This window comes from Takifugu rubripes, chromosome 17 (assembly GCF_901000725.2).
Source record: "Takifugu rubripes chromosome 17, fTakRub1.2, whole genome shotgun sequence".
Taxonomy (NCBI): domain Eukaryota; kingdom Metazoa; phylum Chordata; class Actinopteri; order Tetraodontiformes; family Tetraodontidae; genus Takifugu; species Takifugu rubripes.
The window spans coordinates 8,090,254-8,116,118 of record NC_042301.1 but is presented as its reverse complement, the minus strand read 5'-3'; the positions used below and the strand labels follow the sequence as shown (position 1 = coordinate 8,116,118).

Here is a 25,865-nt window from a genome sequence, read left to right as displayed (position 1 = left end):
GGGCCCTCCCACACAGGGAACGCTGCTCCCTGGGATAGTGGCCTTCCCACACGGGGAACGCTGCTCCCTGGGATAGGGGCCTTCCCACACAGGGAACGCTGCTCCCTGGGATAGGGGCCCTCCCACACAGGGAACGCTGCTCCCTGGGATAGGGGCCTTCCCACACAGGGAACGCTGCTCCCTGGGATAGGGGCCCTCCCACACAGGGAACGCTGCTCCCAGGAAGAGATCACCACAACATCGGAGCTGCTCCACAACAACCAGCGTCACCGTCACACACGCCCGGGCTGAAGCCACCAGGCGCTACATGCTAACAAACATCCAAGTCACATTGTAGCTGTCACGTTAGCCATCTTTGGGGTTCATCAGCCCCACATTAATCAGGCTCTAATTACAATGGGATTAAAATTATAATGCTTGCATGAGAAATTTTGTAAGATGGTTTTAATTCAATTAGATGCTTTATCAATAATATTGATAAAAGTAGATTAGCTGAGGCTAACTATGCAAATGATTACACAATGAGGCAGTACCTAAATAGTAATAAACGGGTAATTACATTCGAATGAATTATTCTAATGAATATTTACCTGTTTGTATTCGAGCAGATGCACGTGCCCCCATCCCCATGGCCGTGGTCCGCAGGGAGCTGTCGTGTGAGTCCTACCCCATCGACCTCCGCTGCCCCGGCACCGACGTCATCATGATCGAGAGCGCCAACTACGGCCGCACCGATGACAAGATCTGTGACTCGGACCCGGTCCAGATGGAGAACACTCGCTGTTACCTGCCTGATGCCTATAAGATCATGTCACTCAGGTAGGAGACCTGATCCAAGACCTGATCCGAGACCTGATCTAAGACCTGATCCGAGACCTGATCCGAGACCTGATCCGAGACCTGATCAGAGACCTGATCAGAGACCTGATCTGAGACCTGATCAGAGACCTGATCAGAGACCTGATCCGAGACCTGATCCGAGACCTGATCAGAGACCTGATCCGAGACCTGATCAGAGACCTGATCCGAGACCTGATCCGAGACCTGATCCGAGACCTGATCCGAGACCTGATCAGAGACCTCATCAGAGACCTGATCCGAGACCTGATCAGAGACCTGATCCGAGACCTGATCCGAGACCTGATCAGAGACCTGATCCGAGACCTGATCAGAGACCTGATCTGAGACCTGATCAGAGACCTGATCCGAGACCTGATCTGAGACCTGATCCGAGACCTGATCAGAGACCTGATCAGAGACCTGATCTGAGACCTGATCTGAGACCTGATCAGAGACCTGATCTGAGACCTGATCTGAGACCTGATCAGAGACCTGATCCAAGACCTGATCTAAGACCCGACTGTCCCTAACCCTGACTGTCCCTAACCCTGACTGTCCCTAACCCAGACTGTCCCTAACCCAGACTGTCCCTAACCCTAACCCTGACTGTCCCTAACCCAGACTGTCCCTAACCCTAACCCTGTCCCTAACCCTGACTGTCCCTAACCCAGACTGTCCCTAACCCAGACTGTCCCTAACCCTAACCCTGACTGTCCCTAACCCTAACCCAGACTGTCCCTAACCCTAACCCAGACTGTCCCTAACCCTAACCCAGACTGTCCCTAACCCTAACCCTGACTGTCCCTAACCCTGACTGTCCCTAACCCTAACCCAGACTGTCCCTAACCCTAACCCAGACTGTCCCTAACCCTAACCCTGACTGTCCCTAACCCAGACTGTCCCTAACCCTAACCCAGACTGTCCCTAACCCTAACCCAGACTGTCCCTAACCCTAACCCTGACTGTCCCTAACCCTAACCCAGACTGTCCCTAACCCTAACCCTGACTGTCCCTAACCCTAACCCAGACTGTCCCTAACCCTAACCCTGACTGTCCCTAACCCTAACCCAGACTGTCCCTAACCCTAACCCAGACTGTCCCTAACCCTAACCCTGACTGTCCCTAACCCTGACTGTCCCTAACCCTGACTGTCCCTAACCCTGACTGTCCCTGCGGGACACCAACAGTGGCTCATTTAAACTCATTTAAACCAGAACAGAACTGTCACCACGTCAGTTACCAACAACAGGGACGGAAGGAAGGAACACTGGACGGACGGATGAGTGGAAGGACGGATGAGTGGACGGACGGATGAGTGGATGGACGGATGAGTGGAAGGACGGATGAGTGGACGGACGGATGAGTGGAAGGACGGATGAGTGGAAGGACGGAGTGGACGGACGGATGAGTGGACGGACGGATGAGTGGAAGGACGGATGAGTGGAAGGACGGATGAGTGGAAGGACGGATGAGTGGACGGACGGATGAGTGGAAGGACGGATGAGTGGAAGGACGGATGAGTGGACGGACGGATGAGTGGACGGACGGATGAGTGGAAGGACGGATGAGTGGACGGACGGATGAGTGGACGGACGGATGAGTGGAAGGACGGATGAGTGGACGGACGGATGAGTGGATGGACGGATGAGTGGATGGACGGATGAGTGGACGGACGGATGAGTGGACGGACAGATGAGTGGACGGACAGATGAGGACAGATGGACTCAGGGTGGTTGACGACTCTTTTTATGGACTTTTCACCTTTATGTGAGTCGGAATCAAAGTATTGCGCAATGTTTCTCCATTTTTTTGTCCAGCGCCAATGTCCAACAGGACAAATAGGACAAATGAAGCTTAAGAATATAAATATTGTGCATATTTAATGAGATGCTTTTGGCTGATATGTTGAAAAGTGGGCAGTGTTGTAATTAAATAAATGATTAAAGAAAGTCAAATAGATCCATTGGTAGATGGATTCAATAGATAGTGACTATCTGGGAACCTGATTGTGTGTGAGTGTGTGTCTGTGTGTCTGTGTCTGTGTGTGTGTGTGCGTGTCTGTGTGTGTGCGTGTGTGTCTGTGTGCATGCGTGTGTGTGTGTGCATGTGTGTGTCTGCGTGTGTGTGCGTGTGTGCATGCGCGTGTGTGTGTGTGTCTGCGTGTGTGTGTCTGTGTGTGTGTGTGTCTGTGTTTGTGCGTGCGTGTGTGTGTCTGTGTGTGCGTGCATGCGCGTGCGTGTGTGTCTGCATGCATGTGCGTGTGTCTGCGTGTGTGCATGCGCGTGTGTGTGTGCGTGTGTGTGTCTGCGTGTGTGTGTCTGCGTTTGTGCGTGCACGTGTGTGTGTGTCTGCGTGCGTGTGTCTGCGTGTGTGTGTGTATGCGCGTGTGTGTGTGCGTGTGTGTGTCTGCGTGTGTGTGTGTTTGCGTGCGTGTGTCTGTGTGTGTGTGTGTGTCTGTGTGTGTGTGTTTTCCAAAAATTTGTAAAATGATGTGATGAAAGAATGAAAAAACAAAAGAGTGCTGTGACCATGAACGTTCCGTTTAATCTGGAGGTGCGACGTCATCCCAGGGCCTCGACATCAGAAGGAGAAGGAAGCGAGACCAGGACCAGCCCCCCCCCAGCCCCCCCACCCCAGCCCCAGCCCCCACCCCCCCACTCCAGCCCCCCCACCCCAGCCCCAGCCCCACGCCCCCCCACCCCAGCCCCAGCCCCACACCCCCCGACTCCAGCCCCCCCACCCCCCCACTCCAGCCCTCCCATCCCCATCCCCCCCCATCCCCCCACTCCAGCCCCCCCCAGCCCCCCCACTCCAGCCCTCCCATCCCCATCCCTCCCCCGGCCCCCCACTCCAGCCCCCCCCCAGCCCCAGCCCCCCCAGCGTTGCTCTAACCCTCTTCAGTGTGCAGTGAAATCCAAAGTGGGTCACAAGCACGGCTGAGCTAACGGCAACTGTTCCGTGAATAAATGTATTTTTCTCTCTGCACTGACCTCAGGCCTCCCCAAGCATCTTGTCAGTGATTGGCCAGCAGGGTGTTCTGGTTCTGGTTCTGGTTCTGGTTCTGGTTCTGGTTCTGTCCCTGTCGTGTGTTCAGCAGTATTATGGTCTTCTTATTGGGGGGTTAGGGATAAACCCTTGTGGATCAGTAACAGCAACGAGTGGATATCTGGAGATCAGGATATGACATCACTGTCTCAGCTTCACTCCTCTCAAGGAACCCTCCTGAGATGGTGTCTGGAGCTCCTGACTCCAGCTTTGACTGGGTCGGGGGTCCTCTCTGCACCTGCTACAGCATGTGTGAAGACCGTGCTACCCGAGACGTTGCCATAATGAATCCATAATGAATAACTTTAAACACACACTCTTCATTTACCGCACCACTATGGATGCTGCCCAGGGGCTGCAGCAGACTTGAAGCTCCAATTAGCAGAGCCAGACGTTATTGTGAGAGAATCTGGTGAATCAGACTGGGAACAAGAGTTCATCTCATCCATCTAAACATCGGTCTGTCGGTCGGTCTGTCGGTCGGTCTGTCGCTGTAGCCACAGCCAGCCTACGAGCTCACATCTATAATAGTGTCAATGTCTGTTGTGACAATGTCAAACTGCAGTGTATTTAAGAGAGAACCCTCCAGTTAGGAGAACCTCCAGTTAGGAGAACCTCCAGTTAGGAGAACACCCAGTTAGGAGAAACCCTCCAGTTAGGAGAACCTCCAGCTAGGAGAACCTCCAGTTAGGAGAACCTCCAGTTAGGAGAAACCCCCCAGCTAGGAGAACCTCCAGTTAGGAGAACCTCCAGTTAGGAGAACACCCAGTTAGGAGAACCTCCAGTTAGGAGAACCCCTCCAGTTAGGAGAACACCCAGTTAGGAGAAACCCCCCAGCTAGGAGAACCTCCAGTTAGGAGAACCCCTCCAGTTAGGAGAACCTCCAGTTAGGAGAACCCCTCCAGTTAGGAGAAACCCCCCAGCTAGGAGAACCTCCAGTTAGGAGAACCTCCAGTTAGGAGAACCTCCAGTTAGGAGAACACCCAGTTAGGAGAAACCCTCCAGTTAGGAGAACCTCCAGTTAGGAGAACCTCCAGTTAGGAGAACACCCAGTTAGGAGAAACCCTCCAGTTAGGAGAACCTCCAGCTAGGAGAACCTCCAGTTAGGAGAACACCCAGTTAGGAGAACCTCCAGTTAGGAGAACCCCTCCAGTTAGGAGAACACCCAGTTAGGAGAAACCCCCCAGCTAGGAGAACCTCCAGTTAGGAGAACCTCCAGTTAGGAGAACCCCCAGTTAGGAGAAACCCCCCAGCTAGGAGAACCTCCAGTTAGGAGAACCCCTCCAGTTAGGAGAACCTCCAGTTAGGAGAACCCCTCCAGTTAGGAGAAACCCCCCAGCTAGGAGAACCTCCAGTTAGGAGAACCTCCAGTTAGGAGAACCTCCAGCTAGGAGAACCTCCAGTTAGGAGAACCTCCAGTTAGGAGAAACCCCCCAGCTAGGAGAACCTCCAGTTAGGAGAACCCCTCCAGTTAGGAGAACCTCCAGTTAGGAGAACCCCCCCAGCTAGGAGAACCTCCAGTTAGGAGAACCCCTCCAGTTAGGAGAAACCCCCCAGCTAGGAGAACCTCCAGTTAGGAGAACCTCCAGTTAGGAGAAACCCCCCAGCTAGGAGAACCTCCAGTTAGGAGAACCTCCAGTTAGGAGAAACCCCCCAGCTAGGAGAACCTCCAGTTAGGAGAACCTCCAGTTAGGAGAAACCCCCCAGTTAGGAGAACCTCCAGTTAGGAGAAACCCCCCAGCTAGGAGAACCTCCAGTTAGGAGAACCTCCAGCTAGGAGAACCTCCAGTTAGGAGAACCCCCCTAAAGCTGCATTTATTGTGGCGTTTCCAGAAAATGAAGCGTTGCCACAGAAGAGTTCCATTCAAAAGTTGTTTGGATTTTCTTGATTGATTATTGGCCGATTCAGATCAATGAAATCAGTTTTTTTTAATCCAGCCATATTAAACATCCTGGATCAATGCATTCCTTCCCAACCTTCCCAAGTTTGTTCCCATCAGTCCTCATCCCTTAAACAAGTGTCAGTTGGCCTGTATGGATATCCAACTGGGAGAGGGATCTGGGATCTGGGATCTGGGATCTGGGATCTGGAGCAGCACAGTCGTGATCTAAACATGTTTGTGTGTTCTGGATTCTGAGTCGTGCTCTTATTCTAATGCTAGTGGAATAAGTCAGGGGGGCAAAAAGAATGTTTTTATTCAAATGGAATCTTGCCCATTTTTCCGTATATTCACTTTAGAGGTGAACACAACAGCACCTTCACAATTAGGCCATGTTGTCGTCATTTTCACATCTTTTCCTTTATTCTTCCCCATTTGCATCCATCCAGCTCCACGCTGAAGGAGCTCATACCTGATCATGTCTTATTTAGGACCAGCATGACTTGGTAAAAACGCTCCTTATAGACACCTCATTTGAACTTTGACATACTGACCCAGTTCCTGCACTCATAATTTAGGAAGCAGTAAAACACATCAGTCACATTTGAACGTAAAATGAACTCAGTAGTTTAATAGCTAGCTTTAATAGCTAGCTTTAATAGCTAGCTTTAATAGCTCTGCTAGCTTTAGCCATCTCAGGAGGCTGCCTGAGATGACTGAGACACGCGTGCTAACCCTGACACAGCTACACACTGACACGTCGTCAGTGATTGTCTTCCATGCTGACCTCACAAAATGACATTTAGGGACATATGCAAAATCAGGCTCGGGGTCAGGGTTATTGTTGGGGTTAGGGTTAGAGGTCAGGGTTATTGTTGGGGTTAGGGTTAGAGGTCAGGGTTATTGTTGGGGTCAGGGTTAGAGGTCAGGGTTATTGTTGGGGTCAGGGTTAGAGGTCAGGGTTATTGTTGGGGTCAGGGTTATTGTTGGGGTTAGGGTTAGAGGTCAGGGTTATTGTTGGGGTCAGGGTTAGAGGTCAGGGTTATTGTTGGGGTCAGGGTTATTGTTGGGGTTAGGGTTAGAGGTCAGGGTTATTGTTGGGGTCAGGGTTATTGTTGGGGTTAGGGTTAGAGGTCAGGGTTATTGTTGGGGTCAGGGTTAGAGGTCAGGGTTATTGTTGGGGTTAGGGTTAGAGGTCAGGGTTATTGTTGGGGTCGGGGTTAGAGGTCAGGGTTATTGTTGGGGTCAGGGTTATTGTTGGGGTTAGGGTTAGAGGTCAGGGTTATTGTTGGGGTTAGGGTTAGAGGTCAGGGTTATTGTTGGGGTCAGGGTTAGAGGTCAGGGTTATTGTTGGGGTCAGGGTTAGAGGTCAGGGTTATTGTTGGGGTCAGGGTTATTGTTGGGGTTAGGGTTAGAGGTCAGGGTTATTGTTGGGGTAGGGTTAGAGGTCAGGGTTATTGTTGGGGTCAGGGTTATGGGTTAGAGGGTCAGAAGGTTATTGTGGGGTCAGGGTTAGAGGTCAGGTTATTGTTGGGGCCGGGTTAGAGGGTCAGGGTTATTGTTGGAGGTCAGGGTTATTGTTGGGGTGAGGGTTAGAGGTCAGGGTTAGGGGTCAGGGTTAGAGGTCAGGGTTATTGTTTGGGGTCAGGGTTATTGTTGGGGTTAGGGTTAGAGGGTCAGGGTTATTGTTGGGGTTAGGGTTAGAGGTCAGGGTTATTGTTGGGGTCAGGGTTAGAGGTCAGGGTTATTGTTGGGGTCAGGGTTAGAGGTCAGGGTTATTGTTGGGGTCAGGGTTAGAGGTCAGGGTTATTGTTGGGGTTAGGGTTAGAGGTCAGGGTTATTGTTGGGGTCAGGGTTAGAGGTCAGGGTTATTGTTGGGGTTAGGGTTAGAGGCTCAGAGATGCAGCAGATGGCAGAGAGACATGAAGATGTGAAAATGACAATGTTGCTGGGTGGAATCAGGAGTAAAATTCTCTGAGTGTGTCCTGGATATAGACGACGTAAGTGTTACCATGGTTACCCAGGAAAGTGGAAGCAGGAGGAGAGGAGAGATGACAGGCTTCAAAATGACTCGGCTGTGCAGTGCCAGCAAATGTCTGTGTGCCTCTGGAATATATTTAGACAGAAATGAAGAGAAGTTCCTATTCTTTCTCATCACAAAGACAAGAAACACAGCTAATGTAAATCTTTTCAGTTCATTTTCAGGCTATGTTGGCAATTTTCACATCATCGTGTTGAATAATTTACATAAATATTTAAACTTCAGAGAAATAAAATGAGTTCATTATTAAGCAACAGTGTGTGAGCTACTGGCTCCTGCAGGTCCCACTGGGCATTAGAACTCCAAACATGGCCCACATTGTTGACAAGTGCCAGGGTTAGGGTTAGGGTTAGAGGGTTAGGGTTAGAGGGTTAGAGGGTTAGGGTAGAGGGTTGAGGGTTAGAGGTTAGAGGGTTAGGGTTAGAGGGTTAGGGTTAGAGGGTTAGGTTAGGGTTAGAGGGGTTAGAGGGTTAGAGGGTTAGGGTTAGAGGGTAGGGTTAGAGGTTAGAGGGTTAGGGTTAGAGGGTTAGGGTTAGAGGGTTAGAGGTTGGTTAGAGGGTTAGAGGGTTAGGTAGGGTTAGGGTTAGAGGGTTAGGGTTAGAGGGTTAGGGTTAGAGGGTTAGAGGGTTAGGGTTAGATGGGTTAGGGTTAGAGGGTTAGGGTTAGAGGTTAGAGGGTTAGGGTTAGAGGGTTTAGTAGGGTTAGGGTTAGAGGGTTAGGGTTAGAGGTTTAGGGTTAGAGGGTTAGAGGTTTAGAGGGTTAGAGGGTTAGAGGGTTAGAGGTTTAGGGTTAGAGGGTTAGGGTTAGGGGTTTAGGGTTAGGGGTGTTAGGTAGGGTTAGAGGGTTAGGGTTAGAGGGTTCGGGTTAGAGGGTTAGGGTTAGGGTTAGAGGGTTAGGGTTAGAGGGTTTAGAGGGTTAGGGTTAGAGGGTTAGGGTTAGAGGGTTAGAGGGTTAGGGTTAGGGGTTAGGTTAGAGGGTTAGGGTTAGAGGGTTAGAGGGTTAGGGTTAGAGGGTTAGAGGGTTAGGGTTAGCACGGGTTAGGGTTAGAGGGTTAGAGGGTTAGGGTTAGAGGGTTAGGGTTAGAGGGTTAGGGTTAGAGGTTAGAGGGTTAGGGTTAGGAGGGTTAGAGGGGTTAGGGTTAGAGGGTTAGGGTTAAGAGGGTTAGGGTTAGAGGGTTAGGGTTAAGGTTAGAGGGTTAGGGTTAGAGGGTTAGAGGTTAGGGTTAGAGGTTAGGGTTAGAGGGTTAGGGTCAGGGTTAGGGTTAGAGGGTTAGGGTTAGGGTTAGAGGGTTAGGGTTAGAGGGCTAGGGTTAGAGGGTTAGGGTTAGAGGGTTAGGGTTAGAGGGCTAGGGTTAGAGGGTTAGGGTTAGAGGGTTAGGGTTAGAGGGTTAGGGTTAGCGTTAGAGGGTTAGAGGGTTAGGGTTAGAGGGTTAGAGGGTTAGGGTCAGGGTTAGGGTTAGAGGGTTAGGGTTTAGGGTTAGAGGGTTAGAGGGTTAGGGTTAGAGGGTTAGGGTTAGGGTTAGAGGGCTAGGGTTAGAGGGTTAGGGTTAGAGGGTTAGGGTTAGAGGGTTAGGGTTAGAGGGCTAGGGTTAGAGGGTTAGGGTTAGAGGGTTAGGGTTAGAGGGTTAGGGTTAGGGTTAGAGGGTTAGGGTTAGAGGGTTAGGGTTAGAGGGTTAGGGTTAGGGGGGTTAGGGTTAGAGGGTTAGAGGGTTAGAGGGTTAGGGTTAGAGGGTTAGGGTTAGAGGGTTAGGGTTAGAGGGTTAGGGTTAAGGGGGTTAGGGTTAGGGGGGTTAGGGTTAGAGGGTTAGGGGGTTAGGGTTAGGGGGTTAGGGTTAGAGGGTTAGAGGGTTAGGGGTTAGAGGGTTAGAGGGTTAGGGTTAGAGGGTTAGGGTTAGAGGGTTAGGGTTAAGGGGGTTAGGGTTAGGGGGGTTAGGTTAGAGGGTTAGAGGGTTAGGGGGGTTAGGGTTAGAGGGTTAGGGTTAAGGGGTTAGGGTTAGAGGGTTAGAGGCTTAGGGTTAGAGGGTTAGGGGGTTAGGGTTAGGGTTTCCAGCCCTCACCTGCTCTGTTATTACACTTCTTCAAAACATGCAACACACGAGCACATGCAGGCAGGCAAATGCACATGTGCACGCACAATATTTATTCCATTTTGAATCTTGCTCATGCAGGCGCTGAGCTACCCAAAACACGTGCACTTACCCGGAGTCAGCCTCATTGAGTCATCACTCATGTTTCTATAAAGGAGTGAAGCATCGATGGAGGCAGTGAAGAAATGCCTGCAAAATAAGAAAATAACACCAGCATTTATGTGTTTAATGTTGCAGAGAAGACGTGACCAGGCCGTATCCAGGTCACTTTTTCATGTGGTCATGCTAATTAGGCGTGGGTTCAGCATCTACAGCAGGATTTTTGCAGTCACACTGAGACAAAATTAGAAGAGAAGGGAGGCAGAATGGATGTGGAATCAGACTCCTGAAAATGGTGACATCAGCACAGGCCTCACCAGAAGATAGAGGGATTGAGAAAGGCAGGCTGAAATAGGCTAAAGACGATGCCCTGAGGGAGGCAGGAATGAGGGAATATTAAGACGGGAGAGAGGACAACCAGACAGAAAAAGAGGCGATAAAAGGCCTCCCACATTTGGGTGTGGATTAGAAACCTCAGCTAAGTGGGTTTAAGTCTGATAAACAGGACAAAAAAGTGAGCGAATATAAGACTAAGAAGGAAAAATAGAAGGGAGTTATTTCTTGGTGGGAAGGATGAAGACAAAGGTTTGCAAAGAAGTGAGTTTTATTATCAAGGCTTAGAGAGCGTGGGGAAGAAAACAATAAAGAATTTAGTCTGGGGAGAAAAGAGAGATTGAGGAAATTGTGGTGGAGTCATAGAGCATCCCAGATATTATTTTAACTTTGTTCTTTACACTTTATTCAGAATACTACTGAATAAACATCAGCGCTTTAACATCAGCCTTTTTACACACAGAATAAATAGAACTCTCACATATATGCAAAGCCTAGTTTTCTGGAGTAGTGAACCTGCAGTTAGCCATGTTTTAGGGTTAGGGTTAACCCTAGGCTAACCCTAACCCTAACCCTAACCCTAACCCTTTTTATCTGCCAGTAAAATGTTGTTGCTGTTAATTAAGGTTTCTGTTAATTAAGGTTTCTGTGCTCAAATTCACCACTGGAGGCCTGTCTGCCATGTCCAATGCTAGGTGTCTTGAGCTACGTCTACAACTTCCTGCGCTGACAGGTGACCAATGAGGAAGGCATCGGGCCAAGAAATTAAAAAGCACAGAGCGAGAAATGCGAGTGAGGGGAGAGAAGACTGGCAGCTATTGTTATTACACTATAACAGATATTGCTACACATATTTCAAACCTTTTAAACCCCAGCACCCTTTTACTTGCCCACAGCCTTGAGGCAGGAAAAGACACCAGTATAAATGTCAGTTATGGGAATATTATATTGAATATTGAAAAAAAAAACTCTTATTCCAACCAGAGACTGATATTGACTGAGGCACCAATGTGAGGCCTTAGAGTTAGGGCTTTAGGGTTAGGGTTAGGGTTAGGGCTTTAGGGTTAGGGTTAGGGTTAGGGTTAGGGCTTTAGGGTTAGGGTTAGGGCTTTAGGGTTAGGGTTAGGGTTAGGGTTAGGGCTTTAGGGTTAGGGTTAGGGCTTTAGGGTTAGGGTTAGGGTTAGGGCTTTAGGGTTAGGGTTAGGGTTTTAGGGTTAGGGCTTTAGGGTTAGGGTTAGGGCTTTAGGGTTAGGGTTAGGGTTAGGGCTTTAGGGTTAGGGTTAGGGTTTTAGGGTTAGGGTTAGGGCTTTAGGGTTAGGGTTAGGGCTTTAGGGTTAGGGCTTTAGGGTTAGGGTTAGGGCTTTAGGGTTAGGGTTAGGGCTTTAGGGTTAGGGTTAGGGCTTTAGGGTTAGGGTTAGGGCTTTAGGGTTAGGGCTTTAGGGTTAGGTTAGGGTTTAGGGTTAGGGTTAGGGCTTTAGGGTTAGGGTTAGGGTTAGGGCTTTAGGGTTAGGGTTAGGGCTTTAGGGTTAGGGTTAGGGCTTTAGGGTTAGGGTCAGGGTTAGGGCTTTAGGGTTAGGGCTTTAGGGTTAGGGTCAGGGTTAGGGCTTTAGGGTTAGGGTTAGGGTTAGGGCTTTAGGGTTAGGGCTTTAGGGTTAGGGTTAGGGCTTTAGGGTTAGGGCTTTAGGGTTAGGGCTTTAGGGTTAGGGTTAGGGTTAGGGCTTTAGGGTTAGGGTTAGGGCTTTAGGGTTAGGGCTTTAGGGTTAGGGTTAGGGCTTTAGGGTTAGGGTTAGGGTTTTAGGGTTAGGGCTTTAGGGTTAGGGTTAGGGCTTTAGGGTTAGGGTTAGGGTTAGGGCTTTAGTGGAGGGGTTAGGGCTTTAGTGGAGGGGTTAGGGTTAGGGCTTTAGTGGAGGGGTTAGGGTTAGGGCTTTAGTGGACGGGTTAGGGTTAGGGCTTTAGTGGAGGGGTTAGGGCTTTAGTGGAGGGCTTCGGGCTTTAGTGGAGGGGTTAGGGCTTTAGTGGAGGGCTTCGGGCTTTAGTGGAGGGGTTAGGGCTTTAGTGGACGGGTTAGGGTTAGGGCTTTAGTGGAGGGGTTAGGGTTGGGGCTTTAGTGGAGGGGTTAGGGTTAGGGCTTTAGTGGAGGGGTTAGGGCTTTAGTGGAGGGGTTAGGGTTAGGGCTTTAGTGGAGGGGTTAGGGCTTTAGTGGAGGGCTTCGGGCTTTAGTGGAGGGGTTAGGGCTTTAGTGGAGGGCTTCGGGCTTTAGTGGAGGGCTTTGGGCTTTAGTGGAGGGGTTAGGGCTTTAGTGGAGGGGTTAGGGCTTTAGTGGAGGGGTTAGGGTTGAAGAGTTGAAATTTGGCTTGATTGTAAAAAGATTTGGTTCGATATGATGTGATCCAGGTAGCTAAAGTTGGACATAGACACATCAGGCTTCTTCCCTCAGTGGGGTTAGAAACCTGAAGGGTGTATTTAATATTTTATTGTTTTTGATAGAGCAACATCCATCCTGTCTGCGAGGAGGGTAAATCACCACCAGCTCATCCAGGGGTGGAGCCTGCCGTCACCCATAGCTGCACCCACCCAGTGACCCCAAAAGGGATAAATCGAGCAAGAAGAAAATGAAAATTTGTTGTGTGAACTTGTGGTTTCATCCTTTCCTGAGAACCTGACTGTTGATTTAGCCGAGGAATTTTCTAATTTAGACAAGCTACACCACCAGATCACCTGTACATGATTCACCTGAAGTTTACCGGTGCAGTAACGTCCACTGATATCAAGGCATCTCGCCAGCCTTAGAAACCACACACAGAAAGACCTAAATCCATACTTCCTTGATAATTAAAAAGAATTCCTGAGTGAATCTGATGGAAAAGGCTCCCGGTGCCAGCAGTTGTTGTATTCACCACTATTCATGGGCAACTTTAGCAGTGCTCCTGCATTAACCCAGGCGTGTCAGGACAGTTTAGCTCTAGTTTAGCTCTAGTTTAGCTCTAGTTTAGCTCTAGTTTAGCTCAACTTCAGTTAAAGGGTCCTTCACCAATGATGGAATGGTTTCAAAGTAGGAAACTAAATGACATTTAGTTCATGCACATTTAAACTTACATTTAAACCTTTTTTCTGTCTCCTTGCAGATGCAACAATCGTACACAGTGCGGAGTGGTGGCTGGACCTGATGTCTTCCCTGATCCCTGTCCTGGAACATACAAATACCTGGAGGTCCAGTATGAATGTGTTCCATACAGTATGTACATTCTTGTTGCATTTGTCAAATACATGTAAAAGTGATAAGAATAAAAAGTGTTTAAGCATTTCACAAAGTAATTTCAAGAACTACTTTCAGAAAAATAGTAAATATCAACCTTAGTGTTGTTATGGGAACCAGTCCTGTCAGAAAGAGGATTCTGGGTTAGGGGACCTTTGGTAAATGGGAAAAGATGATGGACTGTAATTACCTTTGTTTTGAGAAGGTTTTCCCTCACAAACCACTCAAGGACTCAAAGCTGGAGAATCATTCATGTGGTACTTGGTGCTCCAGTCTGTGCAGAACAGGTCCAGGTCCAATACTGACCTCTAGGGGCTGAGAGCCTCCCCGGGTGTTAGCATTTGTTACATCACCAGTGCTTTAATTCAAACCTTTCTGGGTCTAGAGTCAAATGTTGGGCATTCCAGAGAATGTGAAGATGCAGGATCAATAGTGCAGAATGTTGACCTGCTTAGATGCTGCTGAACTGGCAGAAACTTTGCTTCATACAAATATTGTGGGGAAAATAATAGAGATGCTCCGTTTCTTGTTTCCTTTTGGCTGACACGTAACTTCAATCACTCAATCAGTCTTTGTTTATAGCATCCGTACCATCCATATTGTCTCTCGCTGCTGTCCAGAATCCCAGCAGGGCCTGAACCCCAACACGAAAGAGTGGCAGGAAAAAGTCCCCTTTAACAGGAGGAAACCTGGAGCAGGACCAGGCCCCCTTAAACCCACTAACTAATGAAGCCAAAGAGTCATCAAACATGCTAACAACATGGAGGGGGAATAAAGCAAAGACAGGAAGGAGGTGGATTGGGTCCAAGCACGCGACAAACCAAACTGGAAACAAACTGCATGCTGGGAAAAGAAGAGCTCAAAGTGTGGATTCACAACATCTCCCAAAGAACGAGAGACACTGTTTGAATGTTGTGGCGTGCACGGGACTTGAGCAACATAGAGGCTTTATTCACTTCTGATCTATTGATTTGGCTGCTGCGACCGACACTAGAAAACCCAGCTCAGTTCAAGAAAATCCTCTTCTCATTGTCCTCTAGAGGAGTCTTGCTGGTGTGTTCACAGCTCCAGAGACAGGTCGTGTCTCCTCACTGCATTTTTTGGTTGCCCCCCACCCTAACCCTAACCCCCCCCCCCCCCCCCCCCCCCCCCCCCCCCCCCCCCCCCCCCCCCCCCCCACCGAGGCACCTCGGCAGCAGGAGTGTGGCAACCCGGTGCAACGCCAGATAGCTTTGGCTGGAATTAGCCAATATCATTATTTGGATTTCTGCACTCATGGTGAGAAAGAAAGTGCAGATACTCAGGATTTGGCCGACCCATTTTATTATCTCCATTCAGTCTTCTCTCTCATCACTGTCCTTGTGACGCTTACTACCACATTTAGAGAATGATTCAAAAATCCAATGATATGTTATGCAATACCCATGCAGTCTATTTTGGCTCAGCAGGGAAACTAATTAACAGATACAATCACCTTCTTGTTTGTCCAATTAAAGGTTTCTGTCAAATGAGACCCTTGGAGTAATGACACAAGAAAACCTGTGCTTGTGGGTGCTCACGTGCTCACTCACTGCCATGACCCAGTGTGTGTGTGTGTGTGTGTGGGTGGGTGTGTGTGTGTGTGTGTGTGTGTGTGTGTCAAGCTTTCCATAGGAAGCAATGGAGGAGGGAAAGATCAATGAGAGAGAGAGAGAGCGAGGGAGAGAGAGCAGGGAGAGAGAGTGAGCGAGGGAGAGAGAGCGAGGGAGAGAGAGCAGGGAGAGAGAGCAGGGAGAGAGAGCGAGTGAGGGAGAGAGAGCGAGGGAGAGAGAGCAGGGAGAGAGAGCGAGCGAGGGAGAGAGAGCAGGGAGAGAGAGCGAGGGAGAGAGAGCAGGGAGAGAGAGCAGGGAGAGAGAGCGAGGGAGAGAGAGCGAGCGAGGGAGAGAGAGCAGGGAGAGAGAGCAGGGAGAGAGAGCAGGGAGAGAGAGCGAGGGAGAGAGAGCGAGGGAGAGAGAGCGAGCGAGGGAGAGAGAGCAGGGAGAGAGAGCAGGGAGAGAGAGCGAGAGAGAGAGAGAGCGAGTGAGAGAGAGCAGGGAGAGAGAGAGAGCGAGGGAGAGAGAGCAGGGAGAGAGAGAGAGAGAACGAGGGAGAGAGAGCGAGGGAGAGAGAGAGAGAGAGAGCGCGAGGGAGAGAGAGAGAGAGAGCAGGGAGAGAGAGCGAGAGAGAGAGAGCGAGTGAGGGAGAGAGAGCAGGGAGAGAGAGAGAGCGAGTGAGAGAGAGAGAGCAGGGAGAGAGAGCAGGGAGAGAGAGCGAGGGAGAGAGAGCGAGCGAGGGAGAGAGAGCAGAGTGTCAGAGTGACAACTAAAACTGAGATTGAGAGAAACAGGTGAGAGCAGACCAGCAGACCAGGAACAGAAAGACTCAGTTAACTGATAAAAGGCCCCATCTGAACGGTGGACAAGCTACAATGGATAAGTGACGAGATGATTGCAGGTGTGAACAAAAGAAGGATCAAATAACGGAGAAGCAACAAGGAAATGATCCGTGTGCAAAAATGACCTTGGGATTAGCCGCCGAGCCGGTTAGAGGTCCGAGGTGAAAGCAGTGGTTCTGTTGCCAGGGCGATGCACACGTTACACACAGAGACACTTTGTCTTTGCTTCTGGAGGAATATCTCCTTAATAAAGCACGTGCTATCAGTAAGAATGCTAATTATCTTGACGGTGCAGGCGTTGTGCAGCTTTGACATTAAAATATGGAAAAGGAGGAGATGGAATAGAGAGGAGAGCGTAGGATGACAGATAAAGGAGAAGGATCTGGCCATTTATGTGATTTCTAAAGAGGATGAAACTAGTATTCTTTGAAGGCTAACAGTGAACGTGTGGATCTTTGATGCTGAGAGAGCTTTCTGTTTTAATACCAGAACAACTAATCAGACATTAGAGAGACTCCTTCTCTCTCTCTCTTCTACATGCTCTCTTTCTCTCCTTGAGATTCAGCTGACCTTCAGATAACTAAATTCTCCTAACCGACTATATTACACTCCACACGGGGGGGGGGGGGAATTCTGTTATTAGCCAAGAGACGTTGTTTCGTTGCTAATAATTAGCTACAGCTATGTTAGGATGAGGCTTCTGCACGTGGACATCCTCGCCCCCCCCCCCCCCAAACCTCTGGAGGAAGAAACCTAGAGTGGAATCATGTTAGAGGCACTTTCCAGCAAATGTGCACATCATGAGCAATGTTTTAGCTTAAAGCGTTGCAGAGATTCAGAAGCTGGGCTTTAGCACGCTGCCTCCGATCAACATAGAGTCACACCAACTAGATGGCATGTGCCCCCCCCCCGACAGGATTTTAATTCCATTTTCTACTTCTCAGTATTTTGTCACCTGAAAAGTCCATCATGTAATTTTCTCTCATTGTTTGTCTGGACCTGCGTGATTACGTCTCCCTTCAGTGGTCCGTCTGCTCCAGGATAACCGACCTAAACAGCTTCCTAGCTGCAATTAGGTCTCGCACAACTATATAATTGAATTAATTACCAATTACTCATGACGAGCGTCGTGGCACTATCATGAGGTTGAGAATCAATTATACAGATCTGAGTGATTTCCTTATTATTGCATCATTAATCTACTTCTGCTTCTTGTATCTCTCTTACCCCCCCCCCCCCTTTTTGCCCCACCCATGCTCTGCCTATGGCTCATGCAGAAGTGGAACAGAAAGGTAAGCCTGCAAACACGTCCACCCACATTTCCACGTGCACGATTCCCAGCCAAGGCTGAGCTGTAATTACCCTGCTCGTCACCTAGAGTCCCTCTTGATGTGGAGACGGTTGTCTCCTCGTTAGAGCTCGTACGTTGATGAGTGTCCCGCATTCTCTCAATGGTGAGCACACGTTTATGATGGTCCCAGCGTAGAGGCAGTTGTATCATTCCCAAAGCTTCCCAGAGATGTGAAGCATTTATGCCAGTGGGAGTTCATCCAATACTATGATTTTATAATTATGGGATGCATGTCACAGTGTGGCCCCTCCGCATGGATCTGACTACATTCCACCTAGTTACAAAGCTTCCTTTGACTCCGGTGTCACGGAGAGGGAAACTAGATGGGAAATGAATCATGGTTACAATTGCAGAAGCAGCAGGCTATTAAAGGTGTTTGGGTCTGCAGTTGTTGGCTCCTGACACAGACAGAAAGGAAGAGGGAGCTAAGAGACTAATGAGGAGCCAGGGAGCAGGAGGGAGGAGGCTTGGGAGGAGACGGCGAGGAAGAAGAACAAAATGTGCCATTTTTCTGCCAGTTTGTTGGGAGAGGAGTGTGTTATCTGTTGCACTAACAGGCGAAAACACGCTGTTACTGTGTTCAAAAGATGACAGTCACAACACAGCAACTCTCTCTGTACCGTCGTCGCCCACTGGTGGGGAAGTCGAGTTTAAAAGTAACGTTTACCAGAGGAAGCCGACATTTCCAGCCTCTGCATGAAACTGGATCTAATGTGGGAACTTTTCTCCCCAGTGTTTCTGTGTCCGGGGATTCTGCGAGGGGTGTACCAAAGCGAGCATCTTTTCGAGTCGGATCACCAGTCTGGTGCATGGTGCAAAGATCCCCTACAAGCCTCTGACAAGATCTACTACATGCCCTGGACCCCGTACCGCACAGACACACTGACAGAATACTCATCCAAGGAGGACTTCATCGCGGGCAGGCCCACCACCACCTACAAGCTCCCGCACCGCGTGGACGGGACCGGCTTTGTGGTCTATGACGGCGCTCTGTTCTTCAATAAGGAGCGCACTCGGAATATTGTCAAGTTTGATCTTCGCACGCGCATCAAAAGTGGCGAGGCCATCATTGCTAACGCCAATTACCACGACACATCGCCCTACCGCTGGGGGGGCAAGTCAGACATCGACCTGGCTGTGGATGAGAATGGACTGTGGGTCATCTATGCAACAGAGCAGAACAACGGGCGCATGGTCGTGAGCCAGCTGAACCCCTACACCCTCCGCATCGAGGGCTCGTGGGACACCAGCTACGACAAACGCTCCGCCTCCAACGCTTTCATGATCTGTGGGGTCCTCTATGTGGTCAAAACCGTCTACGAAGATGACGATAACGAAGGGACGGGGAACAAAATCGATTACATGTACAACACTGATAAAAACAAGGAGATGATGGTCAATATCCCGTTCCCTAATTCCTACCAGTACATTGCTGCAGTGGATTACAACCCCCGAGACAACCTGCTGTACGTGTGGAACAACTACCACGTGGTCAAATACTCGCTGGACTTTGGCAACAACGGTATGTGCCACATTTTAGTCACTTTTCTGCTGCTTTTTCTTCATTGATTTCAAATATTATTCAGCAAAAAAAAAAAAAAAATTTTGTTGGACAAGACTGTGGATGCTTCTTCTTAGTCTTCATTTGTGCTGTTGCTTTAATGATTTTAATATTCATTAATGTTAATATGATCTCATGGTGATTTTTATGGCATTTTTACGGATGCTTCCAGCCACTGATCTTCCTCCAAGAGTTATTTCTGTGCAATGACTTTAAGAGGAGGAAAACCACCATCTGTGTGGTCCCTATCCGCCATTCCTCCACCCTCCTGACTGGATGGGCCCTAACCCTAACCCTAACCCTGGATGAGCCCTAACCCTAACCCTAACCCTAACCCTGGATGAGCCCTAACCCTAACCCTAACCCTGGATTAACCCTAACCCTGGATGGGCCCTAACCCTAACCCTAACCCTGGATGAGCCCTAACCCTAACCCTAACCCTGGATGAGCCCTAACCCTGGATGAGCCCTAACCCTGGATGAGCCCTAACCCTAACCCTAACCCTGGATGAGCCCTAACCCTGGATGAGCCCTAACCCTAACCCTAACCCTAACCCTGGATGAGCCCTAACCCTAACCCTAACCCTGGATGAGCCCTAACCCTAACCCTAACCCTGGATTAACCCTAACCCTGGATGGGCCCTAACCCTGGATTAACCCTAACCCTGGATGAGCCCTAACCCTTAGTTACTGTAGTTACTTAGTTACTGAGGGAGAGGTTAGCATGTGACCTTCTCACATTTGCACCATTTCCATGGAAAAGTCAAGAAAGAATTCCCCTTTGCTGCCTTGCCCTCTGACCACCTTCCTCATGTTTACATTGTTCTCTTTCCGTGACATCGGAAAAGTCGGGCATAAACAATTCAAGCTCATTGTTGGGGGGGGGGGGGCATCATTCACCAGGTCACTGTTTACCCGGACATTTAGAGCTCCTGAGTCTGTTTGTGTTGAACTCAGATTAACTGTGGACGAGTTCTTTAGGATTCAAGACTTTCTTGATCCTTCTCCGCTGTCTGTGCTGCTGCTCCCACCGTCCCAACAGATTAGGACCGAGACTGAAGCGTGCTTCAGAAAGTCTCGTGCACCTTTTCTTTGCCTGCAGTGTTAGCCTGCAGTGTTAGCATCACTTCAGTTGTCCTAGCCAGGCTCCCGCGTGTGTTTGGCCTCATCACTGATTCTCAGCCTTGCCAGAAAAGCAGATGCCACATCCAGGTCTAGCCAGAACAATGGGATGGAAGGGAAACCCGCAGCCTAGCAGGGAGTAGTGCGCATGCCCCCCACACTGAATCAGACATTCTAGAGAGGAGGTGTGATGAATTAGCAGAAACGTGAGGCACTTATTCTCTCAATATTCGACCTTCCATGTCAGCACATTGTGAGAATAATGCCTCACACACACCACACAGCTTCTGTCTCAACTCAAGAGAAGCTCCAGAACAATCTGCAAAAACTTCAAACCCTTCCAGCTTTTTGCTCCAAAAACGGGGGAACTTGTAATTATGTAATTGGGAAAACTGCTCAATTTGTGTCCAACCTTAGCAGAGGGTTGATGATGTGATTACGCAACTGCTGCAGGCCAACATCATGTGGCATCATGTGTAACATCATGTGACATCATGTGTAACATCATGTGACATCATGTGTAACATCATGTGACATCATGTGTAACATCATGTGACATAGTGGAGGTGCCAAGCGGCCATTTTGGAGGAGGCTTTATACGTTGAGCTTGTTTCCTATCTCGGAATACTGCTGCTTTGAAGTGTTTGATTCTGTCTTATCAGCGGGCTCGAGCTACTCGCCACGAGCTCCGACTGTATTGCAAATGCATGAAAAAAAGGAAATTCTCTTTTCCAAGCATATCTTGGCAGATCTGCGTGCTTGGGGCACAAGTGATGAGAAAGAAAATGTTGGTCTATGTCTGCACATGCACATCAGCCATATGATCAGTGTGTTATCACCACATCACCACAGCCCCATTCAGGATCAGAACCAGTCCTCCAGATAATCATTTTTCCAATCCTGCTCATTCCACCATCTCATGTTATTCAGGATGTGTGTGTGGCTGCAAACTGGTTCAGGGAAATAGGCAGGAACAATCATTTAGGACCGTGTGATGGACACTCATATGTCCGCGGTGTGAGTCTTCTTCCCACTGAGCTACGGAACCAGTCCCTTGTTTACTGGTGCCGAGTCTCGAAGCTCCTAAATAAAACAGCATGAGGGTGAGGGTGAGGGTTAGGGTTAGGGTTAAGATGAGGGTGAGGGTGAGGGTTAGGGTGAGGGTTAGGGTTAGGGTTAGGGTTAAGATGAGGGTGAGGGTGAGGGTTAGGGTGAGGGTTAGGGTTAGGGTTAGGGTTAGGGTTAAGATGAGGGTGAGGGTGAGGGTTAGGGTGAGGGTTAGGGTTAGGGTTAAGATGAGGGTGAGGGTGAGGGTTAGGGTGAGGGTTAGGGTTAGGGTTAAGATGAGGGTGAGGGTGAGGGTTAGGGTTAGGGTTAAGATGAGGGTGAGGGTGAGGGTTAGGGTTAGGGTTAGGGTTAAGATGAGGGTGAGGGTGAGGGTTAGGGTGAGGGTTAGGGTTAGGGTTAAGATGAGGGTGAGGGTGAGGGTTAGGGTGAGGGTTAGGGTTAGGAGAGAGGAGAGGAGAGGAGAGGAGAGGAGAGGAGAGGAGAGGGGTGAGAAGAGGAGGAGAGGAGAGGAGAGGAGAGGAGAGCAGAGGAGAGGAGAGGAGAGGAGAGGAGAGGGGAGGAGAGCAGAGGAGAGGAGAGGGGAGGAGAGGAGGGGAGGAGAGGAGGGGAGAGGAGAGGAGAGGGGTGAGGAGAGGAGAGGAGAGGGGTGAGGAGAGGAGAGAAGAGGAGGAGAGGAGAGGAGAGGAGGGGTGAGAAGAGGAGGAGAGGAGGGGAGGAGAGGAGGGAGAGGAGAGGAGAGGGGTGAGGAGAGGAGAGCAGAGGAGAGGAGAGGAGAGGAGAGGGGAGGAGAGGGGAGGAGAGGGGTGAGGAGAGGAGAGGAGAGGGGTGAGGAGAGGAGAGGAGAGGAGAGGAGAGGAGAGGAGAGGAGAGGGGAGGAGAGGGGTGAGGAGAGGAGAGGAGAGGAGAGGAGAGGAGAGGAGAGGAGAGGAGAGGAGAGGAGAGGAGAGGAGGGGCACAGAGCACAGGAACACACACATAAATCCACTATACAACGGGTCAGTGGGCCGGAGGTCGTCATGCAGCTCCGAAGCAGAAAAACTACACAGGAACCAGCATAACTAGTCTGCTTGATGAGGAGGAGGTTGTCCAGGTAGAAGCAGGACCCAGATGCAGCACACAATCAGCAGAGCAGCACTTAGCAGAAAGTCTTGTACTTTGAGAAGAGTTGCTGTTCACATGAGATCTCACCAAAATAATCCTGGAGGTAATTACACAATTCAATAATCCACTGGGATAAAACAAATAACACAGAAAACCTGGGCAGACAAGGAGCAGGCCGAGACTAGAAGATAAGGCAGTTTAGCAGGGCGGAGCTAGAACGGGCTGGTTAGAAACAGGCAGGTCAATCAGGTTAACTAGCTGGGGGTCAAACAGGTGTGTCAGGGTTAGAGGAAAGACAGAGGTGTGCTGGGTTGTGCAGATCAGCTGGAGCAGAGCGGCACGTGATGCCGTCACGTCAAGATGGACCAAAATCCCTGAGAAATGTTTCCAACACACAATAACGCTGAAAATATGCCACAAAAAACTGACGGCAGTCCTGTAGGTAAAAAGGAGTCCAACCTTTTGCTAGTTTAGCGACACATGCAGGTGTGTGAGGTTAACGTCTCAACACGTGACCTGTTTCACATGGAATGCTAACCCCTGGAATGCTAACCCCTGGAATGCTAACCCCTACCAGGCTGCCATGTTGCTATGGTCAGACTGATGCACGTTAACATTTCCACTGGCGGCAAATGAGATTTGAATTTTTGACAGCTTAAAGGAGACTATGACTCTCGATAATAGAGTTTGGAATGAATAACAGGGTATTCTTCTGTTAGGAATGTTACAGCAACATGGTTGAACAGCGTGGGGATATGCCCTCGTTCTGGATGCTCTCCGTCTTCTTCAGCTCACCTACGTATCATGGAATTGTCATCCAAATGCTATTGTGTCCAGCACAAAAGCAGGATATAGAAATTCAAATGATCCAGAAAATAATCTGTCCATTAATATCAACAGCAGCAGCAGTTCTTACTCAGACAATCAGTCCAATACGATGATTGGATCAGGACATACATTAATAATGCTCTTGGGCAGCAGAAGTCCAGAGTTCCATGTGTGGAACATTTACCAGAGCAGCCGCCAGGATCACTCCTCACATCCACTAAACAATAGAAAGAGTGAGCTCCTCGTGGCCGACTCAAACACACACATTACACAGGCATACACAGCGTAAACAATAGAAAGAGTGAGCTCCTCGTGGCCGACTCAAACACACACATTACACAGGCATACACAGCGTAAACAATAGAAAGAGTGAGCTCCTCGTGGCCGACTCAAACACACACATTACACAGGCATACACAGCGTAAACAATAGAAAGAGTGAGCTCCTCGTGGCCGACTCAAACACACATTACACAGGCATACACAGCGTAAACAATAGAAAGAGTGAGCTCCTCGTGGCCGACTCAAACACACATTACACAGGCATACACAGCGTAAACAATAGAAAGAGTGAGCTCCTCGTGGCCGACTCAAACACACACATTACACAGGCATACACGGCGTAAACAATAGAAAGAGTGAGCTCCTCGTGGCCGACTCAAACACACATTACACAGGCATACACAGCGTAAACAATAGAAAGAGTGAGCTCCTCGTGGCCGACTCAAACACACATTACACAGGCATACACAGCGTAAACAATAGAAAGAGTGAGCTCCTCGTGGCCGACTCAAACACACACATTACACAGGCATACACAGCGTAAACAATAGAAAGAGTGAGCTCCTCGTGGCCGACTCAAACACACATTACACAGGCATACACGGCGTAAACAATAGAAAGAGTGAGCTCCTCGTGGCCGACTCAAACACACACATTACACAGGCATACACGGCGTAAACAATAGAAAGAGTGAGCTCCTCGTGGCCGACTCAAACGCACACATTACACCGGCATACACAGCGTAAACAATAGAAAGAGTGAGCTCCTCGTGGCCGACTCAAACACACACATTACACAGGCATACACGGCGTAAACAATAGAAAGAGTGAGCTCCTCGTGGCCGACTCAAACACACACATTACACAGGCATACACGGCGTAAACAATAGAAAGAGTGAGCTCCTCGTGGCCGACTCAAACACACACATTACACAGGCATACACAGCGTAAACAATAGAAAGAGTGAGCTCCTCGTGGCCGACTCAAACACACACATTACACAGGCATATACGGCGTAAACAATAGAAAGAGTGAGCTCCTCGTGGCCGACTCAAACACACATTACACAGGCATACACGGCGTAAACAATAGAAAGAGTGAGCTCCTCGTGGCCGACTCAAACACACATTACACAGGCATACACGGCGTAAACAATAGAAAGAGTGAGCTCCTCGTGGCCGACTCAAACACACATTACACAGGCATACACAGCGTAAACAATAGAAAGAGTGAGCTCCTCGTGGCCGACTCAAACACACACATTACACAGGCATACACGGCGTAAACAATAGAAAGAGTGAGCTCCTCGTGGCCGACTCAAACACACATTACACCGGCAAACACGGCATAAACAATAGAAAGAGTGAGCTCCTCGTGGCCGACTCAAACACACACATTACACAGGCATACACAGCGTAAACAATAGAAAGAGTGAGCTCCTCGTGGCCGACTCAAACACACACATTACACAGGCATACACGGCGTAAACAATAGAAAGAGTGAGCTCCTCGTGGCCGACTCAAACGCACACATTACACAGGCATACACAGCGTAAACAATAGAAAGAGTGAGCTCCTCGTGGCCGACTCAAACGCACACATTACACCGGCATACATGGCGTAAACAATAGATAGAGTGAGCTCCTCGTGGCCGACTCAAACACACACATTACACAGGCATACACAGCGTAAACAATAGAAAGAGTGAGCTCCTCGTGGCCGACTCAAACACACACATTACACAGGCATACACAGCGTAAACAATAGAAAGAGTGAGCTCCTCGTGGCCGACTCAAACACACATTACACAGGCATACACAGCGTAAACAATAGAAAGAGTGAGCTCCTCGTGGCCGACTCAAACACACACATTACACAGGCATACACAGCGTAAACAATAGAAAGAGTGAGCTCCTCGTGGCCGACTCAAACACACACATTACACAGGCATACACGGCGTAAACAATAGAAAGAGTGAGCTCCTCGTGGCCGACTCAAACACACACATTACACAGGCATACACAGCGTAAACAATAGAAAGAGTGAGCTCCTCGTGGCCGACTCAAACACACACATTACACAGGCATACACAGCGTAAACAATAGAAAGAGTGAGCTCCTCGTGGCCGACTCAAACACACACATTACACAGGCATACACGGCGGTAAACAATAGAAAGAGTGAGCTCCTCGTGGCCGACTCAAACGCACACATTACACAGGCATACACAGCGTAAACAATAGAAAGAGTGAGCTCCTCGTGGCCGACTCAAACGCACACATTACACCGGCATACATGGCGTAAACAATAGATAGAGTGAGCTCCTCGTGGCCGACTCAAACACACACATTACACAGGCATACACAGCGTAAACAATAGAAAGAGTGAGCTCCTCGTGGCCGACTCAAACACACACATTACACAGGCATACACAGCGTAAACAATAGAAAGAGTGAGCTCCTCGTGGCCGACTCAAACACACATTACACAGGCATACACAGCGTAAACAATAGAAAGAGTGAGCTCCTCGTGGCCGACTCAAACACACACATTACACAGGCATA

At 49.3% G+C, this 25,865-nt stretch overlaps 1 protein-coding gene across 10 annotated transcripts in view; it reads left to right on the top strand.

Annotated features, from left to right (window-relative positions):
- The window catches only part of LOC105418305 (adhesion G protein-coupled receptor L3-like), an 89,278-nt gene that overhangs the window by 26,404 nt on the left and 37,009 nt on the right, over positions 1 to 25,865 (top strand). For all 10 annotated transcript variants that reach the window (XM_029850350.1, XM_029850357.1, XM_029850356.1 and 7 more), the window contains exons 4-7: positions 609 to 819; positions 13,450 to 13,559; positions 17,271 to 17,285; positions 18,078 to 18,866. In XM_029850350.1, coding sequence (XP_029706210.1) covers positions 609 to 819; positions 13,450 to 13,559; positions 17,271 to 17,285; positions 18,078 to 18,866 — 1,125 coding nt within the window. The remainder of the gene's footprint in view (positions 1 to 608; positions 820 to 13,449; positions 13,560 to 17,270; positions 17,286 to 18,077; positions 18,867 to 25,865) is intronic.